This window comes from Aspergillus fischeri, genomic scaffold (genome assembly GCF_000149645.3).
Source record: "Aspergillus fischeri NRRL 181 1099437636264 genomic scaffold, whole genome shotgun sequence".
NCBI lineage: Eukaryota > Fungi > Ascomycota > Eurotiomycetes > Eurotiales > Aspergillaceae > Aspergillus > Aspergillus fischeri.
In genome coordinates, this window is record NW_001509762.1 from 3,261,810 (window position 1) to 3,280,732 (window position 18,923).

The following is an 18,923-nucleotide window of genomic DNA, read 5'->3' on the forward strand; positions in this document are numbered from 1 at the left end:
AGAAGCGAGATTGACATTTGCCTGAGTGAGTTTAAGGCAGGCCATAGTGTGCATTTTATTATATTGTTGGACTCACTAGGTAGTCTTTAGTATCCGGGGGCGCGGGGGAAAGACAATACTAATGACTTGGGAGTTTGAAGGAGCCAGGTTTCACTGAATCACTGGGCCCAATAATAATGCAGTGGTAGATTAAACCCTACCATAATATCATTAGATACAAAAGAAGCGTAGAAGCACAACCGAATCAGAAGGCAAGCCTCATCTTAGTGCGATGCGGAGAGGGTGATATCAGAAACCTCAATGGGCCAGAGTGGATGACTCTCGTGAGTGTACCCGGGTTCATTCATTAAATTACTATTATTATTATTGTTGTTGTTGTTGTTGTTGTTATTATTTATTACCTCAAATAAGGCGCATTATCGCCCTCGACTAGGTAGGTAGGTCGTGAGTCGTATACGGTACAATCTGTGATGAAGAGGCGCTTCCATTTGCTGGATTAAATGGGTTGTCAGAGCCACGGGCATCCTAGGTAGCTACTGTATGAACAGTAAAATAATATTAACCTTTCAGGACCGAGTAGCGGAAACAGCCTTGTTCAAAGCCTTTTGGGATTTGATGGAAAGGAAACTGCCTTTGAATGATTGGGATACATGACTAAGGTCTGTCTAGCGTACAAGTGAGACTAAAATTCATTGATTTTTAGCACCGGCAAATAATTCTACAGACGGCCACTGATCCGTGCTGGATGGTCAACGGAGAATATTGGAGCAGATATTACGGAGCAGAACGGTTTCGATTGAACAAATTGCGTTGGTACCTATTTCTATCCGTGGATACTAACTAGTACCTACCTAGCTACGGTACCTAGGTAGTATGAAGGATATGAGCCTTGTATTGCCGAAGTAAACTGGTATTGTGAATACATCAACCGTCATCTTCCTACAGGTGTCATCGACGTTGCAAAGTTGAAAGCTCAATGATCTTGGTATATAGGACATAATTGCTCAGGTACCTCGAGGTATGTACTGGGTATGAAGTTTTCTGTATAGAGAGGTATGGGGTTCAAGATGGCACCAAATAATCCGCTTGATAATAGTACCTTTACCCCCTAGATAGATAGCACTCTCACTTCATCATTTGCTTTACCCTCGCCGAGGGTACCTTAGTGTCGCTGTGGTAAATGTGGTACCAGTTCCCAGAGCTAGACCCGGCATGGAGTGTTTGATGGATATCCTGGAATATCCTAAAAGAGTAAAGTACCTAGCTTTAACTGATCAACTGGAGGTGATCCAGACACGTGCAAGGCCACCCGACGCGTCGAAACCACCAAAACAATCCCTATTCAGTGGTGACGCGAGCCGGATGGGGAGAAGTATTGATGAACCACAGAAGATCTTATGTGTCCTAGCTAGCAAGTCTTGTTCCTAGTCAAGATCCTGGTTCTATGAATCATTGCGCCATTTATCTATCTGCACCCCATCCCTGAAGACGCGTTCTACGTTTCAAATACCCCAAACAGACCTCGCTAACTACGCGTACAAGAGACTTCGACGGGTGATTGATTATACACAGTATTCCCGCTCTATTAAAAAAGTAATTCGGCGCACTCTTTGTTCAGGGGGAAAAAGCCTTGTCCTTTCTGTTTTTCTTCATCTCGCCGCATCCGAAGTTTCTGGATCCGACACAACACAACAATGCCACGTCCACCTACAAAGCGCAATCGTCTCACATCGCGACATGTCCGAGCTTCGCCTAAGGTATCGCAGAAAACCAAAGATCCTGAAACCAAGGTTACTGCCAACAATTCAGGACCTCTACACGGAACCGAGAATGACGAGACGCTGGAGGCACAGCCGGCACCTAGTGTCGATGATATCAAATTCGCAAGACAATTGAGGGGTCAGACACCCATGAACAAGAAGCAAGAACAAGCAATTGAGTCCTCGCCTATGGGAGAACGTGGAGCTACGGGCAGCCGGCCACCCACGAGAGCTCGAGGCTATTCATCTACGCTATCAGTTGGCAGACGAGGAGCTGATATGAGCTCCAAAATACCTGGCACTCCAGGATTCGAGAGTTCGATATTGAGCAATTTTAGGAGACGACCTCGGCAAGGAAGCATTCTCCAGATGATGCAGGCAGATGACGGGTCTTCTGATTTCGGAGACCTTGACGACGATGATTTTCTTGGTGGACTGAGCCCAGAGGATGAGTCGACTCCCCTCAATGTTTCCAGAGGAAAATCCCTCGTTATTAGACATGCCTCTTCCTCGCCTCTTTCGGACCGTTCGCACCCGTCCAGCGGAGGATCGCGAAAGCGCAAGCGCACCGGGGAGGAGCTTCGAGTTCCCCAGTCAACTTTGGCCGTTGTGGAAAACTCACCTACTGGCTCAATAAGCCCGGAGCGTGGCGATGAAGAGCATGGCATCCCTCGCGAGGTTTCACATCACTTGGCAGACGAGGAAGGATTGAATCGGACGGTGGCACCACCATTGAGCAGCAGCCCAGTGTCAAGTCCCCAGAGTAGCCACTTAACGGTGATGGCCGCTAAATCACCCGCAGACTCGCTGGAGCATACGAAGGACCGTAACACAGGAGAATTCAGTAGAAAGCTCACTGTGTCAACAGCAAGTCTTCAAGACAGATTGCTTCCTCGGCGACGTCATAAACATCACAGACGCAATGGAGTACCCGGTGATGTAATTCTAGATGATGAAAGCGAGGAGGACTATTCTGTCGATCAGGATGAAGATGAGTTGTCATACTTGCCCACTAGGGAGCCAGCGCGAGCACAACGACGGCGAAAGGACAAACCAAAGCCATTGGAGGTTGTTCGAACGAAGCACAGGAAGCAAGGTGCAGTCACAGCTATGAATGGTGAAGTCATCAGTCAAACTGAGTCTTCTGCACATACAAACTCAGCTGGAATGAAGGACACGAGGCAAAAGAGAGTTAATGCTCCACGAAGCAACCAGACTGCTGATGCCGACAAGGAGAACCAAGCAATCGAGGTGTCCTCGCCTCTGTCCTCACCGCTCGACACGGATGCATTCGATCTAGAATCATCGCCGGTGCCAATACCCGCGAACAATTACCTGAGCGAGGAGCTCAGACTGCAAGCCAAGAAATTTGAAGAGGTTGACAGATGGGAGATGGATTTTGAGGATGTGGTAACAACAGGCAGTCAAACCAGCCCATGCAGATGAATAATGTATAGCATGTCTAGGGACTGTTGCAGGTTCAGAACGGTGAATAGCTCTGTTGCTCTTATGAAAGATATTGCATGAAGATATACAAAAGACCCGATAGTCTATTTAACGTCTCGACTACGGAATACTGGTTCTCAAATTATTGCCCGTTCTGCACTCGATAACAAGGTTACTCCGACCTCGGTAGTCCATACCTCATTCGGTGTACCTACGGAGTATACCGACGTTAACCGGCCCAGGCCCCGCATAGTAAGACCCCGCAGCAGCCGATTAGCGAGCACATTGAGATCCAATTTATGACATGGGCCACATCCTCCGGGGAGATATAGGATTAAGGCTTCAATTCTTTCTCATCTGTTTTATCAACTAGCGTCAGAGCATGATGGCCGCGGTAGATGCAATTCTGGCGGGCAAGTATCCGGCGAAAGCGCATGCGCGCCGTGTGGCCGAAAGTCTCCAGTCTCACAGAAATGGCTGTCCTGGAATCGTCTACCTGGAGGCTCAAAAAACTCGGTTGATTGAAGACAATGACGAGCCGGTTCCCTTTAGGTACGAGATCGCGTCTTATTCTGAACTCCGCAGCAGTTGGAAAGATAGACCTGACATATCGCATTCAATATTAGACAACGTCGACCATTCTTCTACCTATCTGGATGTCCTTTATCGGACTCTTGTCTGGTTTACGATCTGAGCGAGGACCAACTTACTCTGTTCATCCCTCCAGTTGACCCGGAGGATGTGATCTGGTCCGGTCTTCCCATGTCTACCGAGCAGGCTCAAAACCAATACGACGTCGATCGCGTGTTGGTGACTACTGAACTCAATAGCACGCTCGCGTCAATTGCGTCCAGCCATGGTGGTAAGGCCATTGCTTTTACCATTGCAGATCAGGTCTCCGAAAGCACACAATTTCACGGCTTTTCTGAGGTGAACCAGTCCGTGCTGAAGGGAGTCATCGAGCAGTCTCGCGTGGTCAAGGACGAGTATGAAGTGGCGTTGCTGAGAAAAGCAAATGATATCTCCGCCAAGGCGCACATTGCAGCTATTAAGGCATCTCAAACTGCCGTGAACGAGCGTGAAATTGAGGGTGCTTTTATTGCAACTTGTATCGCTAATGGCGCTCGAGAGCAGTCCTATCACCCTATCGTCGCTTGCGGCGAGAATGGTGCCATTCTTCACTATGGGAAGAATGATGATACACTGATCGACCCCGTGACAAATCAAAAGAAACGCAATGTACTTATTGATGCCGGTGGAGAGTACCGCACCTACTGTGCAGACATCACTCGCGTCATCCCCGTAGGGGGGAAATTCACTGCAGAAACGCGGCAGATCTACGATATTGTCCTGCAAATGCAGACGGAATGTATTGCAATGCTTAAGGAAGGCGTTCAGTGGGAGGATGTGCATGCGCATGCCCACCGTGTTGCAATTCGAGGCCTCCTTAGATTAGGCATTCTGCGAGGCGCCGAGGACGAGATATTTGAAAAGAGAGTCAGTGTTGCGTTTTTCCCGCATGGTCTCGGACATTATCTGGGAATGGACACTCATGATACCGGCGGCAATCCGAATTACACGGATAAGGATACCATGTTCCGGTACCTTCGCGTCAGAGGTCGTTTGCCTGCGGGCTCAGTGATCACCGTCGAGCCAGGCGTAAGTTGGGGGTTTCCCATGTTTCCTAGACTGATCCACTGACACCCGCTGCGACTCTAGGTTTATTTCTGCCGGTTTATCATCGAGCCTTACATCAAGTCCCCCGAGTCAAACAAATACATCGATACCAACGTCCTCGACCGTTATTGGAGGGTGGGTGGTGTCCGCATTGAAGACAACGTTGTTGTGACCAAGAACGGATACGATAATCTAACCACGGCGCCAAAGGCTGTTGATGAAATAGAGAGACTAGCTGTCTCCTAAGCGTCTTGCCTGCAATGATAGTAGTGCTGTTAGTTGGTAGCTGCCACATACTCTTCACGAGAACCAATGCTTGTGTCAACATTGTACTGTTACATTGTACTGTGAACAGGTAGCTATGGGAATTGTAAAAGAGAAGAAGAGAAAAGGTAAGTACACAAGTCATTTTTGACACAGATGCAGATACAATCGCAAGAAATACAGGACAACAGATTAAATGTGGGATATGCAATAGGTCATCTCAAGAGGGGATGCCGTCTAGATACCGCTCTTGAGACGTTTCCTACCACTGCCTTTAATGCCCGATTCGGTCTCTGCTCGATCTTGGGCACGTTTCTCTTTTTGGTCAAGAACAAGACTGAGTACATCAAAGCAGAACTCAGGCATTTCAAGACACAGCTTCTTGAACTCCTCTTCAGCCTCGTGGCGCAGCACATGGCTTCTGGTGGCCCAGAAGGAGGCGACGGGCTTTCGAATAGTGACATCGTCGACGGGCGTGTGCGTGTAGACATAACGAGCGTACGCGATCTCTCCGTGAGAGGTACTGTTGATACGGTGGATCTTCGAGTGTGCCAGACTCTTGAGCGCAGGCACGCCGAGCTTCTCTGCTAGAGTGTAGACACGCGCGTGTTTCAACAGTAGCTCGCCGCTATCATCCAGTTCGCCTACAACGTCTTGATCGGCGGATGGATCGGCGGGGGATGCGGAGTACTCATGGGTATATTGGAACTGGAGGAAGCAACCGAATGCCTCGACGTTCTCATCGGGAAGCTCAATACGCCGCTGCATGCCAGATATTGTATTAGTAAAAGCATCCAGAATACTGCTCAGGAGGAAGCTAGTGCGTACGGGACCTGATTCGCTGAATGCGGCGACAGCCTGCGCAAGGAATGGCGACTCCAACAACAAGCTCTGGTGCGCTGTTAAGGAAGTCTTGTGCTCGTCCTTCCCGACGATGAGTTCCACAATGGGCGACGTCAGGTAGCTAAGCGGTGTGAGCCGTGCATGCGCCAATTGAGGTCGCATTGTTGAAGCTTCCCGGAAATATGAGCTTACTCAAGAAAATGAAGCCCTGACTTCTTCTTGGGAGGTTGCGGCGGTTCTGTTGGTGCTGAACTAGGTGGCTGCGCGTCAGACAGAGAAATATCCTGTTGTGTCGCGTCCGCTTGGGATTCATTCACCGCGCTCTGCTGAGTCTCATTCATATCCACATCGGGTGTTTCAGTGTTTTGGGTGCTCTCAGGAGCCTGGGCGACCTCCGGCGCGCCTACCTGAACTCGGGGTGTATCCATTGGAGCTAGGTATGAAGCGAGGTGGTGATGAGGTTCAAATCAAGAACGGATTATATATATTAGGGAAGGACAAAGGGCATTAAGCTGAAAAGAACGTTAAAATACACAGTGAGTGTCAATTGGCGATAGATGCGCGATGAGTGGGAATTATTACTGACAGCTAGATGTTGTGGGAGCTTAATTGTATCCGTGACCGCTTTGCGGTGTGGGTGAGCCTTAGTCATGGATACCTGTAGACTAGATTACTTGTAGGTAAAGCAGTACACAGTACAGAGTACCCCGAGCTTTGAATGTAGCCTGTCTATTACTATCTAAGCATGCCAGGACTAGTTAGTTACGCCATGCCCTTGTGCTGATCTAACTTCTCTAAATATTAATAAGATAGAGAAGTAGACGACTGAATAAACGAGACTCGAGAACTTCCCTGAGAAGCTTGATTGACACGCGTTTGAGTAATATGTTTGTTTTACCTCCACCGGTATGCTGCTGTAACGAACGCCTGCGCTACCTACCTTAGGTATCACACAGGCAGAGGTAGGAGGCAAGTACAGTGATGCATGGCGGACGTACAAAGTCCTTAACAAAAATACCTTAATAATATAACATAGCTGCGAGAAATGACACTAAAGTGTACACACATAGATTGGAATCATCAGATACCTGCCAGCATTACCTCACAAAGACATCGAGAGGCGAGGACATCATAGAGAGATAGATTCGGAGGTGAAGCTCGCTAACTATTTCTACCTTACTTCATCTGTCCATTCCCTCTATCTCTGCATCTTTCCTTAGATATTGCTGTACGTAACGGGAGTACATGAATTTTTTCCATCTTCCGCATGTGGCCGCGTCCGGATATAGCCTCCCCTCAAATGCCCACTGTCAGTTGATCGGTTCAGGTAAGGTATCCATAAGAACCCAGGGAATCATTTATGATTGGTGTACCTCGCTTTCAGCTTCGGCGGCTAAGCTTCTCTCGAAGCTATATCTGCTCTGGTCCAAGAGCAACTTTCATCTCTGACGTTCAAACCAGGTGGACTGTACGGTTTTCTCACAGCCAAAGACGCAACATGCCGACCGTTGTCAACCCCCCCCGGGATCCAAATACCCTGAGCAATTACAATAATTGGGTGTCTACTCATATTACTGCAAATTTCGACATCCTTTTTGATCAGAGAAAGCTTGCTGGAAGTGTGATCCATCAGTTCCGTTCTACTACTCATGGCGAGTCCAATCATATCATCCTGGACACCAACCATCTCGATATTGGTAGCGTGAAAGTCAACGGACAGCCATCCGAGTGGGAGTATCTTCCCCGACTGGAACCGTACGGCACCCCTCTCAAGATCAAGCTCGATCAAGGTGTGAAGCTCAACGAAATGATTGAGGTCGACGTATGTTGCCGTAATCTCCATTCCTAGGCGATGTATGTTCCGGTCTAATGAGTTCTAGATATCCGTCAAAACCACTGAGAAGTGTACTGCTCTTCAATGGCTGACACCTGCTCAAACATCAAATAAGAAGCACCCTTATATGTGTAAGTCAAATCGCTTCCTGGGCGGCCCTCTCCTGAAGAAAGACTCAAACAATCCACGGGAGAATCCTGGATGTAGCACGTGAGCCTAGCAGAAGAACGAACAGATGTTGACAGGAGCTCTTTTTAGTCTCTCAGTGTCAGGCTATACACGCCCGGTCCATCTTTCCCTGTCAAGATACGCCGGATGTCAAGTGTACGCTGGACTTCAACATCACTTCGCCTCTTCCGGTGATTGCCAGCGGGCTCCCCGTTCGGGGCTCATCTGAGGCTCCGAAGTCCGATGGTAAGACTTTATACAAGTTCCACCAGAAGGTCCCAATTCCAAGTTATCTTTTCGCGTTAGCTAGCGGGTGAGTCGTTGCCCCCCAATTCTACTTGTTCCACTCTTCCTTTGCGATTCCGCCACTCCTTGGGACCACTTGGCGAGTTTCATCTGACAGAAAGCTTTAAGTGATATCTCTGAAGCCCCGATCGGGCCCCGTAGCGTTGTCGCAACTAGTCCCGACAAGCTCGGCGAATGTCAATGGGAGCTCGAAGCAGATACGGAGAAATTCATCAATGCAATCGAGGTGTGTCTGAATGACCGAGCGAAGTTAGACACTCGACTGACTTGCGTACAGAAAATTGTTTACCCTTACGTTTGGGGAGAATATAATGTATTGATCCTTCCCCCCAGTTTTCCGTACGGGGGAATGGAAAATCCAATCTTTACATTTGCCACCCCCAGTATCATCTCAAAGGTATTGCATTGACTCACCATTACTTCGGAAGCCCTTTGGCAGTTCTAATCTACTGCGCAGGATCGGGAAAATATCGACGTTATTGCTCACGAGCTCGCGCATAGCTGGAGCGGTAACCTTGTGACCAATGCCTCGTGGGAGCATTTCTGGTTGAATGAAGGCTGGACTACTTACCTTGAGAGGCGGGTAAGTCTCCTTTCCTGGCCTTCTAGAGGGTAGACATATTAATTGTTGCTAACCGCGCGAAGATCGTAGCTGCAGTGTAAGTATCCTTGTCCCGAGCGTTCTGGCTCCGTGTCACTAACGGCTATAGCCACGGCGAGCCTTATCGTCATTTCTCCGCCATCATTGGATGGAAGGCTCTCACAGACTCTGTAGAGCACTTCGGTCCTGAGCATGACTTCACCAAACTTATCACTAACCTGAAGGGCATGGACCCGGATGACGCTTTCTCAAGCATTCCGTACGAGAAGGGATTCAACTTTTTATTCCACCTGGAGAATCTGGTTGGAAAGAGCAAGTTCGATCTCTTCATCCCTCACGTATGTTGACAGTCCTGCCTTGATAAGGGCGTCCCGCTAATCATGTTCAGTACTTCAATAAATACAAGGGCAAGTCACTTGACTCCTATGAATTCAAGAGCACGATCTTGGATTTCTTCAAGGATGATTCGGAAGCCTCGACAGCACTCAACGAGCTCGACTGGGACAGCTGGTTCTATGCCCCTGGTCTCCCTCCGAAGCCAGATTTCGACACGTCGCTCGTTGATGTTGTCTATGACCTAGCTAAAAAGTGGCTATCTTTGCCTAACTCTTCCTTCAAGCCTCAGCCAGAGGATATCCGAGGCTTGACCGCGAATCAAGTCGTGGTTTTCTTGGAACAGATTCTCGTGTCCGAGCGTCAGCTGACCCCTGAATTGTCTAAGCTGATGGGTGAAATTTATGGACTTGCCGCGAGCCAGAATATCGAGGTGGCCAACCTGTACTTCCAAGTCGGTCTGCAGGCAGGCGATGCAAGTGTACTTGAACCGACGGCAGATCTACTTGGCAAGATTGGTCGAATGAAATTTGTGCGACCCTTGTAAGCCATTCCTACAGGTGCTACTTTCCAGCAGTTTGTCCTGAAGCTAATCTTCGGTGCAGGTATCGGAAATTGGCAAAGTTTGACCGTAAGCGTGCCGTTGAGACGTTTGAGAAGCATAGGGATTTCTACCATCCTATTTGCCGTGCCATGGTTGAAAAGGACCTTTTCGGTAAGAAAGATGAATAGAACGAGGTGGAGCGCTGGCCACTTTACGCATGTTCTCCTTCATCCGGGAATTCTTGTCGCTTGCCTGGAGTAGTACAGAATTAGGCCCGAAACGTCTGCGAGCGCGACGTTTGCAAAATCACCATGACCTTACTTAACTTCATCGGCCATCAACAACCAACTTGGTGTTGAGGCAGAACAGCTGAAGAGACAGCGGTAGTGAGTACGTCACGGTATTTATAAATTAGATGGAGGACAGTGTATGTTCTTCAGTTAGGAAAAATGTTCAGTCCTAATACTCAGGATGTGCATAGTCCTGGTTTTGCATTCGAAGGAATACATGGAGATTCGGTTTACACGGTCATCTCTTCCCATCGACCAACTGCTGATCCAATTCCGAATAACCAAAGATGCCGGGCTTTCCACCGGGCCTGGGGCCGATATGTAGAATTAGATCGGCCTCGTTAATTTGGGAAAGCTCCGATATAACGCGGCGCATATATGCAACAACCCGTGCTACCTTAGTCCAATCCATATCTTCACCATGCGGCCCGGTGTGGCTTGCCTTCCAGAGATTTCTCCACACAGCAGCTCCTAGCACGGCGTCACCTTTCACCAGGCCTTCGTCGTATGCAGCAAGGACGCCTCGCCATTGAATAAAAAGGTCTTTGAGAAACTTGTTCCGGATGGCGCGACTTGTCAGACCATGTAGAACATCCATGCGATGCTCCGCGTTATGTGAGAAGTGGTCTATCAAGTGCCGGGAGTACGTTTGCAGGCTTTCATATGACGGCAAAGCGCGCAGTCGGACGGTGAGAAGGTACATGTGCAGAAACGTAACCTGCGACCAAGTCGAGAAGGTCGGAATCAATCCCAAATCTGGACGTACTTAATCAGCCCTCCGCGGCTATGATATAAAACAAGCGCAATAGGCTTTCAAGATCAGTACATACCTTCGTACCACCACCCCTCTCCAACTCCAAGATCCTCCCCAGCTTCAGTTTTGGGAACTTGAGCCCCTTTCTGGGATAATTGAGGAATGCTGTAGTCGGCTTGACTGGAACAAACCTCGAATAATTTCTGAGTCATGCCGTATGCGACATATGTTTCCGCAGCTGTCCCAGGGCGAGGCATTATAGCCCTCGATAATCGTGAAGAGGCCCGCCAGTGTGGAACTGAACCCAAAGTCTGCTGGACCAAACGGGCATTGCGGTTCGGATGGGCCGGCGAGCGCAAGGACACAAGGCCTGAAGATACAGGTTGCGATGCGATAGGCGCAGATATGTACAAGGATCGTCGATGACTTCGGGGCGAAATTACAGACAGGTTGAGTGCATGTGCCTACAGTTCGTTTCATGGTCAGTCAGGCAATTTTTCGGACTGGACTTCGGATAACTGTGTTGCTGCATACTTGAGATTCGGGACACTCCGATTTGCGTAGCGCGCGCACCCAAGTCAGATTCAAACTTTTGGAAGGCATCTTTGGTCGAAACAATCCGGCCAATATAATTCGTTCAATAACTGGCATATATGCGTCGGGATGAAGCTCGTCCTGAGGTAGAGACTGATGATGCGTGGAGCGCGGAAGCTCTGTTTGCACTGTTTGCTCAGGGCTACCTCTCCAACGCAGAACAGCCAATAGATTTCCCGCCAGCTAGTCTAGATCATTCCTGACTACGAGGACATACAAAGCCCGCCTTCGAATTTGCAATCATCAACATAAAGACACTTCGCAAGTTGTCCATTTGTTGAAGGCAGGGGTTCAGGTACCTTTAACTGCTTGCGAGTCTCTCTTGGGAGACTGTGGATGAGCCGTTACTATGGCGGAGGCCGCTCAGAAAGAGGAGTTAGAGGGAGCGCGAAGCGATGTCGATCGACTCAATCATCCTGCCATGATGGCCAATAGGTCTCTCCACAGGTTCTAGTGTTTCGTGCTATGCATCCAGGGTCGCTTTTTCCACGCGCTTTTCTATGAGGGGAAGAATTTCAGAGAGCCTGTTTGGGTCTCTCATTATTGCCGGGACATCGTCTCTCGTCGTCGCTAGAGACTGTAAAAACATCATCAATAGACTGATCTCTCATGGGGACTGATGAGTCATTTAGAGCACAATACCTGGCGGACTCTTTCGTAATCGCATTCCCTGGATTGATACTCTCTAATGACCTCCTTACTCTCAAAGTCGACATATAATCTGGTATCTCGAAGCCGGAAGAGTACGTTATCGAGCCTCATGAAGAATCTTGAGAGCAGCAGGAGCCTGTCTGGCATTACGCGAATCTTGCAGGACAGCATAGCAATGCCGTTGTCAGCCAGTTCATCTTCGTAGAGGATGACCTCATCAAAGAACAGTATCGGATCTGGGCGCTTCAGTAACTCGATAGGTATGGACTTCGTGGTTGTCTCAAAGGGCCGACTGTTTGGATGGACAGTGCCCATATAATCTGTGGTGTAGGACCAATCGAATGGTTTGACAACGTCCTTGATACCTTCATGGGCTTTCTCCCTGTTTCGTGTTAGGTAGATGAGGGAGGGCTGCACCATACGGAACTGGCTTACCTGCTCTTCTGCCATTCTTTCGAATGCGCGACTCTGAGCATAGAGGTGCCCGTCTTGTCTACACGATCCAGCGCGTCAAACGCATTGAAGGTAATGCCCCAATCCTTCTTTTCAGATTCGATGGTGACATGGTTGTCGCCGAAGATCATTTCCGGCGGCGCAATCCCCAACCTTTTCGTCATCTCCTCGATAGGCTCAGCTTTCAAAATAGGGAGCTTCTGAGTTATTATTCTGAATCCTTTCACCGAGATAACGTTGGGCCTCTGGACGCCTGGGGAAACTGCGGCGGCATCCATAGCGGATGCGGAGCCTGCTGAGGCCATTCTCTGGTTTCTCTCAAATACCAAAAATTGAAATTTGATTGTTGAACCCCTTCAAATTAGCAGCTCGATATTCGCTTACAAGGGGCGTATATTTCTGCCATCCATTTAAAGATGCCGCTAAGTCGAACGACATATATTCAACCTCGTCGCCAATAATAGATACCCCGCGGTGTCGGAGAAAGAGGCGGTCCGATCCGTTGCTGTGGTGATGTGTCAAAGGAGCATAACTAGATAAACAAGTGGATCGTTGGATGTTGCTCTTCTCTTTCCCAAAGGACTCCCGACTACTTTTTGTTATTTGACACTCCAAGTCTTCCATTATCAGTTTAATTATGATTGCATAAACCATTAGAGCTCCTCTGAATCGCACGGTCTTACTTGCTTCTCCTCTTCCCAAAGCAGTTGACAATTCTCATCCCAAGATTCTCATGGCTACCAAGGCGCTAGAGGCTCGTTTTGAGCATCTCTCTGTCAAAGATGATGCTGATCATGGGAAGAATGGCAGCACATACTCGAAACACAAGGTAAATCTCTTGCAATGGTCTTTGGGGAGAGGGGAACAGCCTGCTAATCCGGCTCGACAGGGCTCTTTGTCAACAGCGGTGTCCCTCTCAGGCCTCGGAGCCGCTGGGCAGTTTAACAGTGGCTCAAGTCGATCAACCTTGTTGAAGCTTGCCCTGCAAAACACAAATGAGAACAAAGTGAATGCGATGCATGCCGGCTCGTCCCCTCTCAAGGGAGCTCAGAGCACATTGCCGCACCGTGACACAGATGAGAATGGAGAACCGCGACACACGACACCATTATACGAGCAGCCCGGCCCCAAGAAATTACATCTGGGAATGTTTGAGATCGGCAAGCCCTTGGGAAAGGGGAAATTTGGTAGGGTTTACCTGGCCAAAGAGCGATCGTCCGGCTTCGTTTGTGCTCTTAAAGTCCTGCACAAATCCGAGCTGCAGCAGGGGGGAGTGCAGAAGCAAGTTAGACGCGAGATTGAAATACAGAGCAACCTACGTCATCCCAATGTTCTCAGACTTTACGGCCACTTCCATGATAGCAAGCGAATTTTCTTGATCCTGGAGTTCGCCGGCCGAGGAGAGTTGTACAAGCACCTCCGGAAGGAGCATCGCTTTCCCGAGTGGAAGGCAGCTCAATATATTGCGCAGATGGCTGCCGCATTGAAGTACTTGCATAAGAAGCACGTCATGCATCGCGACATCAAGCCGGAGAACATACTCGTGGGAATCCACGGGGAAATCAAGATCAGTGACTTTGGGTGGAGTGTCCATGCGCCCAATAACAGAAGGCAGACGATGTGTGGAACACTGGACTATCTTCCTCCCGAAATGCTCAAACCCAACTCGCAAGACAACTACTACAGCGAAAAGGTTGATTTATGGAGCTTGGGCGTCTTGACTTATGAATTCTTGGTTGGGGAAGCGCCCTTCGAAGACACTCCCGTCATGACGCAAAGACGAATTGCGAGAGCGGACATGACGGTGCCTTCATTTGTCAGTCCCGAGGCAAAAGATCTTATCAAGAGAGTATGCGAACCCTACCGCTCAAGGCAAGTACACTTGCTAACATTCAAACAGTTGCTTGTTCTCGACCCAGACAAGCGTATTTCCCTTGATGAGATCCAGCGACATCCCTGGATCCTTAAACATTGCTTGAAGGATGACCGGGTCACGAAACGGAGTTCTGGTTCTTCAAAAGAAGTCAAAGCATGATGGTAAGACCCATGCATTTCTGGAGTTAGGGTGTTGTACCTCCTTTCCTTGTCAGCCAGTTCATTTCAGCCTGTGTGTATGGAGTTGGAAGGTGCTTTGTGCTTTTTTTTGCTTTTTCCCTTTTTTCTTAGAAGATCTGAACTATCAGGGCTCTTAGCTCGGCGTCATCTGGTATCTTCTATTTGTAACATCCGGAACTTGACTATAATACATTGCAGAGCGCAGATTTCATGCACAAAATCAGACAGGCAGGGTAGGCTTGACGTATCTTCCTAAGAAAACCACGAGTCTCAACGGTAAATCTCGTCGAAGGGCCGCGTGTCTCTGAAACAGCTGTCCCAAACCTCATTGACCACTTTCTCCGCATGGGCTTCATCCTTGCATCCAGGTCTAGCTCTTACTGACAAGATGGCCCTTCTTCTTACACACTCCTGATGTTGCTGCGTGAACTTCCACTGACCACGTCTGAAGAATTCCCGCGCCCATCTGCACTCACCACTGAGTGAGCTTGCTCGGATCTGCAATAAGTCAGTTGATGCTGGCTTGGGTTTAGCGAGAGAGTTCAATACCTCTGTGCAAGCTGCATGCCTCAGATTATCTGTCCAGTCCACCTTAAATCTTAGGTGGTCGTATGCATGAACCATCTCATGTGCCATTGTGTCCTCCAGATGCCCTTGGTCCTTCATCTCGTTCGCGCAAAGCAAGATGCCATATTCCGGATCGAAACCCCCAGCCTTTCTGCTCGTACAGCGGCGGCAATAGATGTTGTGACTGGAAAGATCGCCCCCTAGCTGTCGAATATTGTCGCTCAAAAACCGTATGATCGGACCTGGACAGCATATGTTTGTCAGACGATTTCCGTAGGGGCCCGGTTCAGGGAGCTGATGACAAGTGGATAAATATGGATAGCAATTCCGTGTGAAGTAACTATGAAAACTTCGAGTGGCTTCAGTACTCACTGTACTGTAATAGGTAGTCTCTTTGATCTTCACAGCGCTTGCAATCTGCGGCTTCATTGCGGATATCTCGTGCAATCCGGAACTGTTCCTTTCCCTCATCCGTCATCTTTCCCGTCAAGATAGCAAATATATTGCGCCATTGGGTCCATGTGTCATCTCCAGGGATATATCCACTATCAGACTTGCCACCGGTAGAAGAAGTTGAGCCAGGTTGCGAATCTGACATTTCTCAAGCCAAGTTGCTAAGTTTCAAAGCTCTATCAGAGAGCCGTTATCCACCAGTGGATCTACTTTAGAGCGCCGAAGGAAGAAGATTCGTCAAGGCTCTCCGCATATGCGGTGACAGGCGGCAAAACAAATGGTCCGCAATCGGATTGTCTGAGAGATTATTGAGGATGAGACGAGCCATCAAGATTTCAGGCCCAGGAATGATCTGTTGAATTGTTGACTTTCTTTGTCATGGGAGTTCCTAGTTGCTTCTGAAAACCTCAAATAAATAGTCGTAACAATGCTGTCGCAGCGTCTCACCATTGTAATAAAACTAGGTGCGGGGATCTGTTTTTTTCTTTTTCTGGATGATGCTATATGCTGTTTGAGAATGACTGACTCACCAGTTAAATAGGGACGAGCTCCATAGTTGATGAGAATACTCATGAGCCCATTCTCTCGATCTTGACCTTAATCGTCGAGACGGCTGCCAAGCTGCATAGGGATGGGCACAATGTAGTCCTCGTTTCTTCTGGCGCTGTTGGCGTTGGTTTGCGGAGGATGGATGTGGACGAGAGACCCAAATATCTTCCTCGCATACAGGTATAAGCCAGCGTTCTCAAGTCCCGCAAGGGTAGATGTCCTGACCGGTTGCATTTTTCAGGCGCTAGCAGCTGTCGGACAATGCAGACTCATGAGCCTGTGGGACGGTTTATTTTCACACCTTCGACTCCCTGTAGCGCAGATCCTCTTAACCAGGAATGACATTGCGGATGTGAGGACTTATTCACTGCAACTCTGAACCCAAGATATCTAATTTCGACTTTAGAGGACACAATACATCAATGCTCAAAACACTTTTGCCCAGCTGTTCGATATGGGGGTCATTCCCATCGTTAACGAGAACGATACACTGGCGGTTTCTGTAAGCATCTCTCTGTCCCATAAATGATCCATTGATCTGACGAAATTCACAAGGAAATTAAATTCGGTGATAATGACACTTTATCGGCCATAACGGCGGCCATGGTGAAGGCCGACTACCTCTTTCTGATGACAGATGTTGACTGCCTATATACCTCGAACCCTCGTCACAACCCGGATGCTAAGCCCATCGAGGTGGTTTCCGACATCTCCTCTCTGGAAGCCGACGTGTCGTCTGCTGGTTCATCACTCGGAACTGGCGGAATGAGCACAAAGATTGTAGCTGCAAAATTAGCAACCAGTGCTGGAGTGACGACGGTGATCACCAAGAGTTCCAAACCGGGCAATGTTCTCGAGATCGTAAAGTATCTCCAGCAAACGCAACGAGGTATCCCGTGGCAGTCTTCAACAGTAGAAACCACGCTGTCAGAGTCACAGTCACCGCTGTCGCCGCCTCTACATACGCGTTTTCTGCCTTCAGACACACCAATTCAATCCCGATCATTCTGGCTGCTGCATGGCCTCAAGCCACATGGGAGTCTGTACATCGACCATGGGGCATATAGCGCTCTTTTGAACAAAGCCAGTCTCCTACCAGCAGGTGTCGTCGGTGTAGATGGCCACTTCGGTCAACAGGAAGCCGTGCGACTGGTTGTTGTTGAGCGACTCTCGCCCGACTCCCTCAACGGAGACTTCCTCCACCACGGGCAGGAACCCAAGGAAGTTGGCCGTGCACTGGTCAATTACGGCAGCGCTGAGATTGCACGCATAAAGGGTCACAGAAGCACACACATTCAGTCCTTGCTCGGATATGCTGATAGCGAATACGTTGCTCTTCGGGAGAATATATCCTTTTTTCGGTCGGATGATTCCGCACGCCAATAGCAGTTCGCAACCTTCGAATGATTTCGGCCAATGACTAGACCTCTTGCGCGAAACGATATATAAATCGAGTCGACATGACTCGGATGATTTCTTCTTTTTGCCATATCGCAGTGATACCTTATCTGTTCTTACGTTGGAAATTGCATTTGGAGCGAAATTCGGGAGTCATCAAGATGAAGTGGACGAATCACGGAGTATGTGTTTATCAATTCTAGGCTAAGTCTATTTTAGACCGTGAATAGAGGAGATTCAACACCGCTAAATTGGCCGATAGGAGGCAGAGCCTCTGGCACCTGTGACTTGGATGCGATCGAAATGTCATGATATCATATTCTCTTCTTCAATTTGCTTCATTAGTCCTTCCATCTCTCCATTAATCTTTTCATTGCGGCATCGTGAGGATGCGGTGCAGGGGACGCCTAGGGAAAGTGTCTATTAGAAGAAGCACATGTATTGTCAAGGCCATGCAATAATCCACTTACTGTGTTCTCAACACTGACAATAGAGTACGTTGCAGATGCAGAAAGTGTAGCTTGCACTGTCGCTGGAGGAAGCCAAGTCGTTGCGATTGTGTAGACACTTGCTGTGAACTGCGGCGCTGGAGCCTTCGTCTTCACAGGGATAGTACTCCCGGGTTCCTTGGCCATTGGAGCATACTTTGTTGGACCGCTCTGCAAAGGATAGGGTACAGTGTAAGCTGCGTAAGCTGCTCCAACCACTCTCTTTCGTAAATCTTCTTTGACAGCGGATCCGTCAGAATCTGAGAGAGAACGAATCTCATCCACGAGGTGAGGTGGAAACGACCCGGTCATGTTGCTGAGTGTGAAGCGATTTGAGAAATTAATGGCAAAGGCCTCAGGACCAGAGGCAACCATCTTTAAGAAACTGCAGGTTGTTGAATTGCGTCAGTGCAAGACGAGAAATGCAGTAGCTTTAAAGAAGCAAGAAAAGCCCGAGGTCTTACTATGCGTTGGCTTCATTGCCTCCGACACCAGGATCGATCTTGACGGAGACCGAATTCCCACGGGTGAAGAGACCGTCTTTGATTAGGACAGCTACTTCATGCTATTTGGCCCTCTTTCCGTTAACAGGAACCCCTGAACAGTCTGTAATGCCCAGCAACTCACCTGGGTATCAGCCGTATCTCCTCCTGCGTAGAGGTAAAGATCATATTGTGACAGTTCCGAAATTCGTGGACGCTGGCCTGACTCGCACCAGTGCGCTGTAACAACGTCGCCACCCTTGAAAATCGTGCCAATGGTCGGCACGGTGAAGTCAACATCTGCTAATGTACATGGAAGTAGCAGTAAGATGGAGAGGGACTGTAGAATATTCATATTGAGGAAGTAGCTCTCAAGCAGTACACAATAATCTAAAAGCAGCTGGATAGCTAGA

The 18,923-nt window shown here is 48.7% G+C and overlaps 10 protein-coding genes across 10 annotated transcripts, besides 2 other annotated features; 5 read left to right on the forward strand and 5 right to left on the reverse strand.

Annotated features, from left to right (window-relative positions):
* Positions 1–350: 350 nt before the first annotated feature.
* Positions 351–395: a microsatellite.
* A 1,299-nt stretch (positions 396–1,694) lies between these two features.
* Positions 1,695–3,206, forward strand: NFIA_083230 (uncharacterized protein; the record flags this gene model as incomplete). Its single annotated transcript, XM_001260268.1, has 1 exon — positions 1,695–3,206. One exon carries the CDS (start codon positions 1,695–1,697, stop codon positions 3,204–3,206), a length of 1,512 nt encoding a protein of 503 aa, XP_001260269.1.
* A 385-nt stretch (positions 3,207–3,591) lies between these two features.
* On the forward strand, positions 3,592–5,129 carry NFIA_083240 (aminopeptidase P family protein; the record flags this gene model as incomplete). Its single annotated transcript, XM_001260269.1, has 3 exons — positions 3,592–3,758; positions 3,833–4,865; positions 4,926–5,129. The coding sequence occupies 3 exons, from the start codon at positions 3,592–3,594 to the stop codon at positions 5,127–5,129; spliced, it is 1,404 nt and encodes a 467-aa protein (XP_001260270.1).
* Positions 5,130–5,207: 78 nt separating this feature from the next.
* Positions 5,208–5,231: a microsatellite.
* Positions 5,232–5,384: 153 nt separating this feature from the next.
* Positions 5,385–6,418, reverse strand: NFIA_083250 (uncharacterized protein; the record flags this gene model as incomplete). Its single annotated transcript, XM_001260270.1, has 2 exons — positions 5,385–6,111; positions 6,183–6,418. The coding sequence occupies 2 exons, from the start codon at positions 6,416–6,418 to the stop codon at positions 5,385–5,387; spliced, it is 963 nt and encodes a 320-aa protein (XP_001260271.1).
* A 1,070-nt stretch (positions 6,419–7,488) lies between these two features.
* Positions 7,489–9,964, forward strand: NFIA_083260 (bifunctional aminopeptidase/epoxide hydrolase; the record flags this gene model as incomplete). The annotated part of the gene is made up of 10 exons (XM_001260271.1): positions 7,489–7,812; positions 7,871–7,955; positions 8,083–8,305; positions 8,407–8,524; positions 8,576–8,695; positions 8,756–8,881; positions 8,944–8,957; positions 9,009–9,237; positions 9,288–9,775; positions 9,838–9,964. The coding sequence occupies 10 exons, from the start codon at positions 7,489–7,491 to the stop codon at positions 9,962–9,964; spliced, it is 1,854 nt and encodes a 617-aa protein (XP_001260272.1).
* A 340-nt stretch (positions 9,965–10,304) lies between these two features.
* Positions 10,305–11,077, reverse strand: NFIA_083270 (uncharacterized protein; the record flags this gene model as incomplete). The annotated part of the gene is made up of 2 exons (XM_001260272.1): positions 10,305–10,822; positions 10,897–11,077. The coding sequence occupies 2 exons, from the start codon at positions 11,075–11,077 to the stop codon at positions 10,305–10,307; spliced, it is 699 nt and encodes a 232-aa protein (XP_001260273.1).
* Positions 11,078–12,038: 961 nt separating this feature from the next.
* NFIA_083280 (TIP41 family protein) lies at positions 12,039–12,823 on the reverse strand (the record flags this gene model as incomplete). Its single annotated transcript, XM_001260273.1, has 2 exons — positions 12,039–12,447; positions 12,501–12,823. 2 exons carry the CDS (start codon positions 12,821–12,823, stop codon positions 12,039–12,041), a joined length of 732 nt encoding a protein of 243 aa, XP_001260274.1.
* A 428-nt stretch (positions 12,824–13,251) lies between these two features.
* NFIA_083290 (aurora family serine/threonine-protein kinase) lies at positions 13,252–14,553 on the forward strand (the record flags this gene model as incomplete). The annotated part of the gene is made up of 3 exons (XM_001260274.1): positions 13,252–13,347; positions 13,408–14,367; positions 14,419–14,553. The coding sequence occupies 3 exons, from the start codon at positions 13,252–13,254 to the stop codon at positions 14,551–14,553; spliced, it is 1,191 nt and encodes a 396-aa protein (XP_001260275.1).
* Positions 14,554–14,843: 290 nt separating this feature from the next.
* On the reverse strand, positions 14,844–15,738 carry NFIA_083300 (mitochondrial inner membrane protease ATP23; the record flags this gene model as incomplete). The annotated part of the gene is made up of 2 exons (XM_001260275.1): positions 14,844–15,382; positions 15,513–15,738. 2 exons carry the CDS (start codon positions 15,736–15,738, stop codon positions 14,844–14,846), a joined length of 765 nt encoding a protein of 254 aa, XP_001260276.1.
* A 542-nt stretch (positions 15,739–16,280) lies between these two features.
* Positions 16,281–17,528, forward strand: NFIA_083310 (glutamate 5-kinase; the record flags this gene model as incomplete). Its single annotated transcript, XM_001260276.1, has 4 exons — positions 16,281–16,322; positions 16,384–16,494; positions 16,549–16,644; positions 16,698–17,528. The coding sequence occupies 4 exons, from the start codon at positions 16,281–16,283 to the stop codon at positions 17,526–17,528; spliced, it is 1,080 nt and encodes a 359-aa protein (XP_001260277.1).
* Positions 17,529–17,881: 353 nt separating this feature from the next.
* NFIA_083320 (putative beta-1,6-glucan biosynthesis protein (Knh1)) lies at positions 17,882–18,865 on the reverse strand (the record flags this gene model as incomplete). Its single annotated transcript, XM_001260277.1, has 4 exons — positions 17,882–17,947; positions 18,011–18,413; positions 18,493–18,593; positions 18,656–18,865. The coding sequence occupies 4 exons, from the start codon at positions 18,863–18,865 to the stop codon at positions 17,882–17,884; spliced, it is 780 nt and encodes a 259-aa protein (XP_001260278.1).
* Between the last annotated feature and the right edge of the window lie 58 nt (positions 18,866–18,923).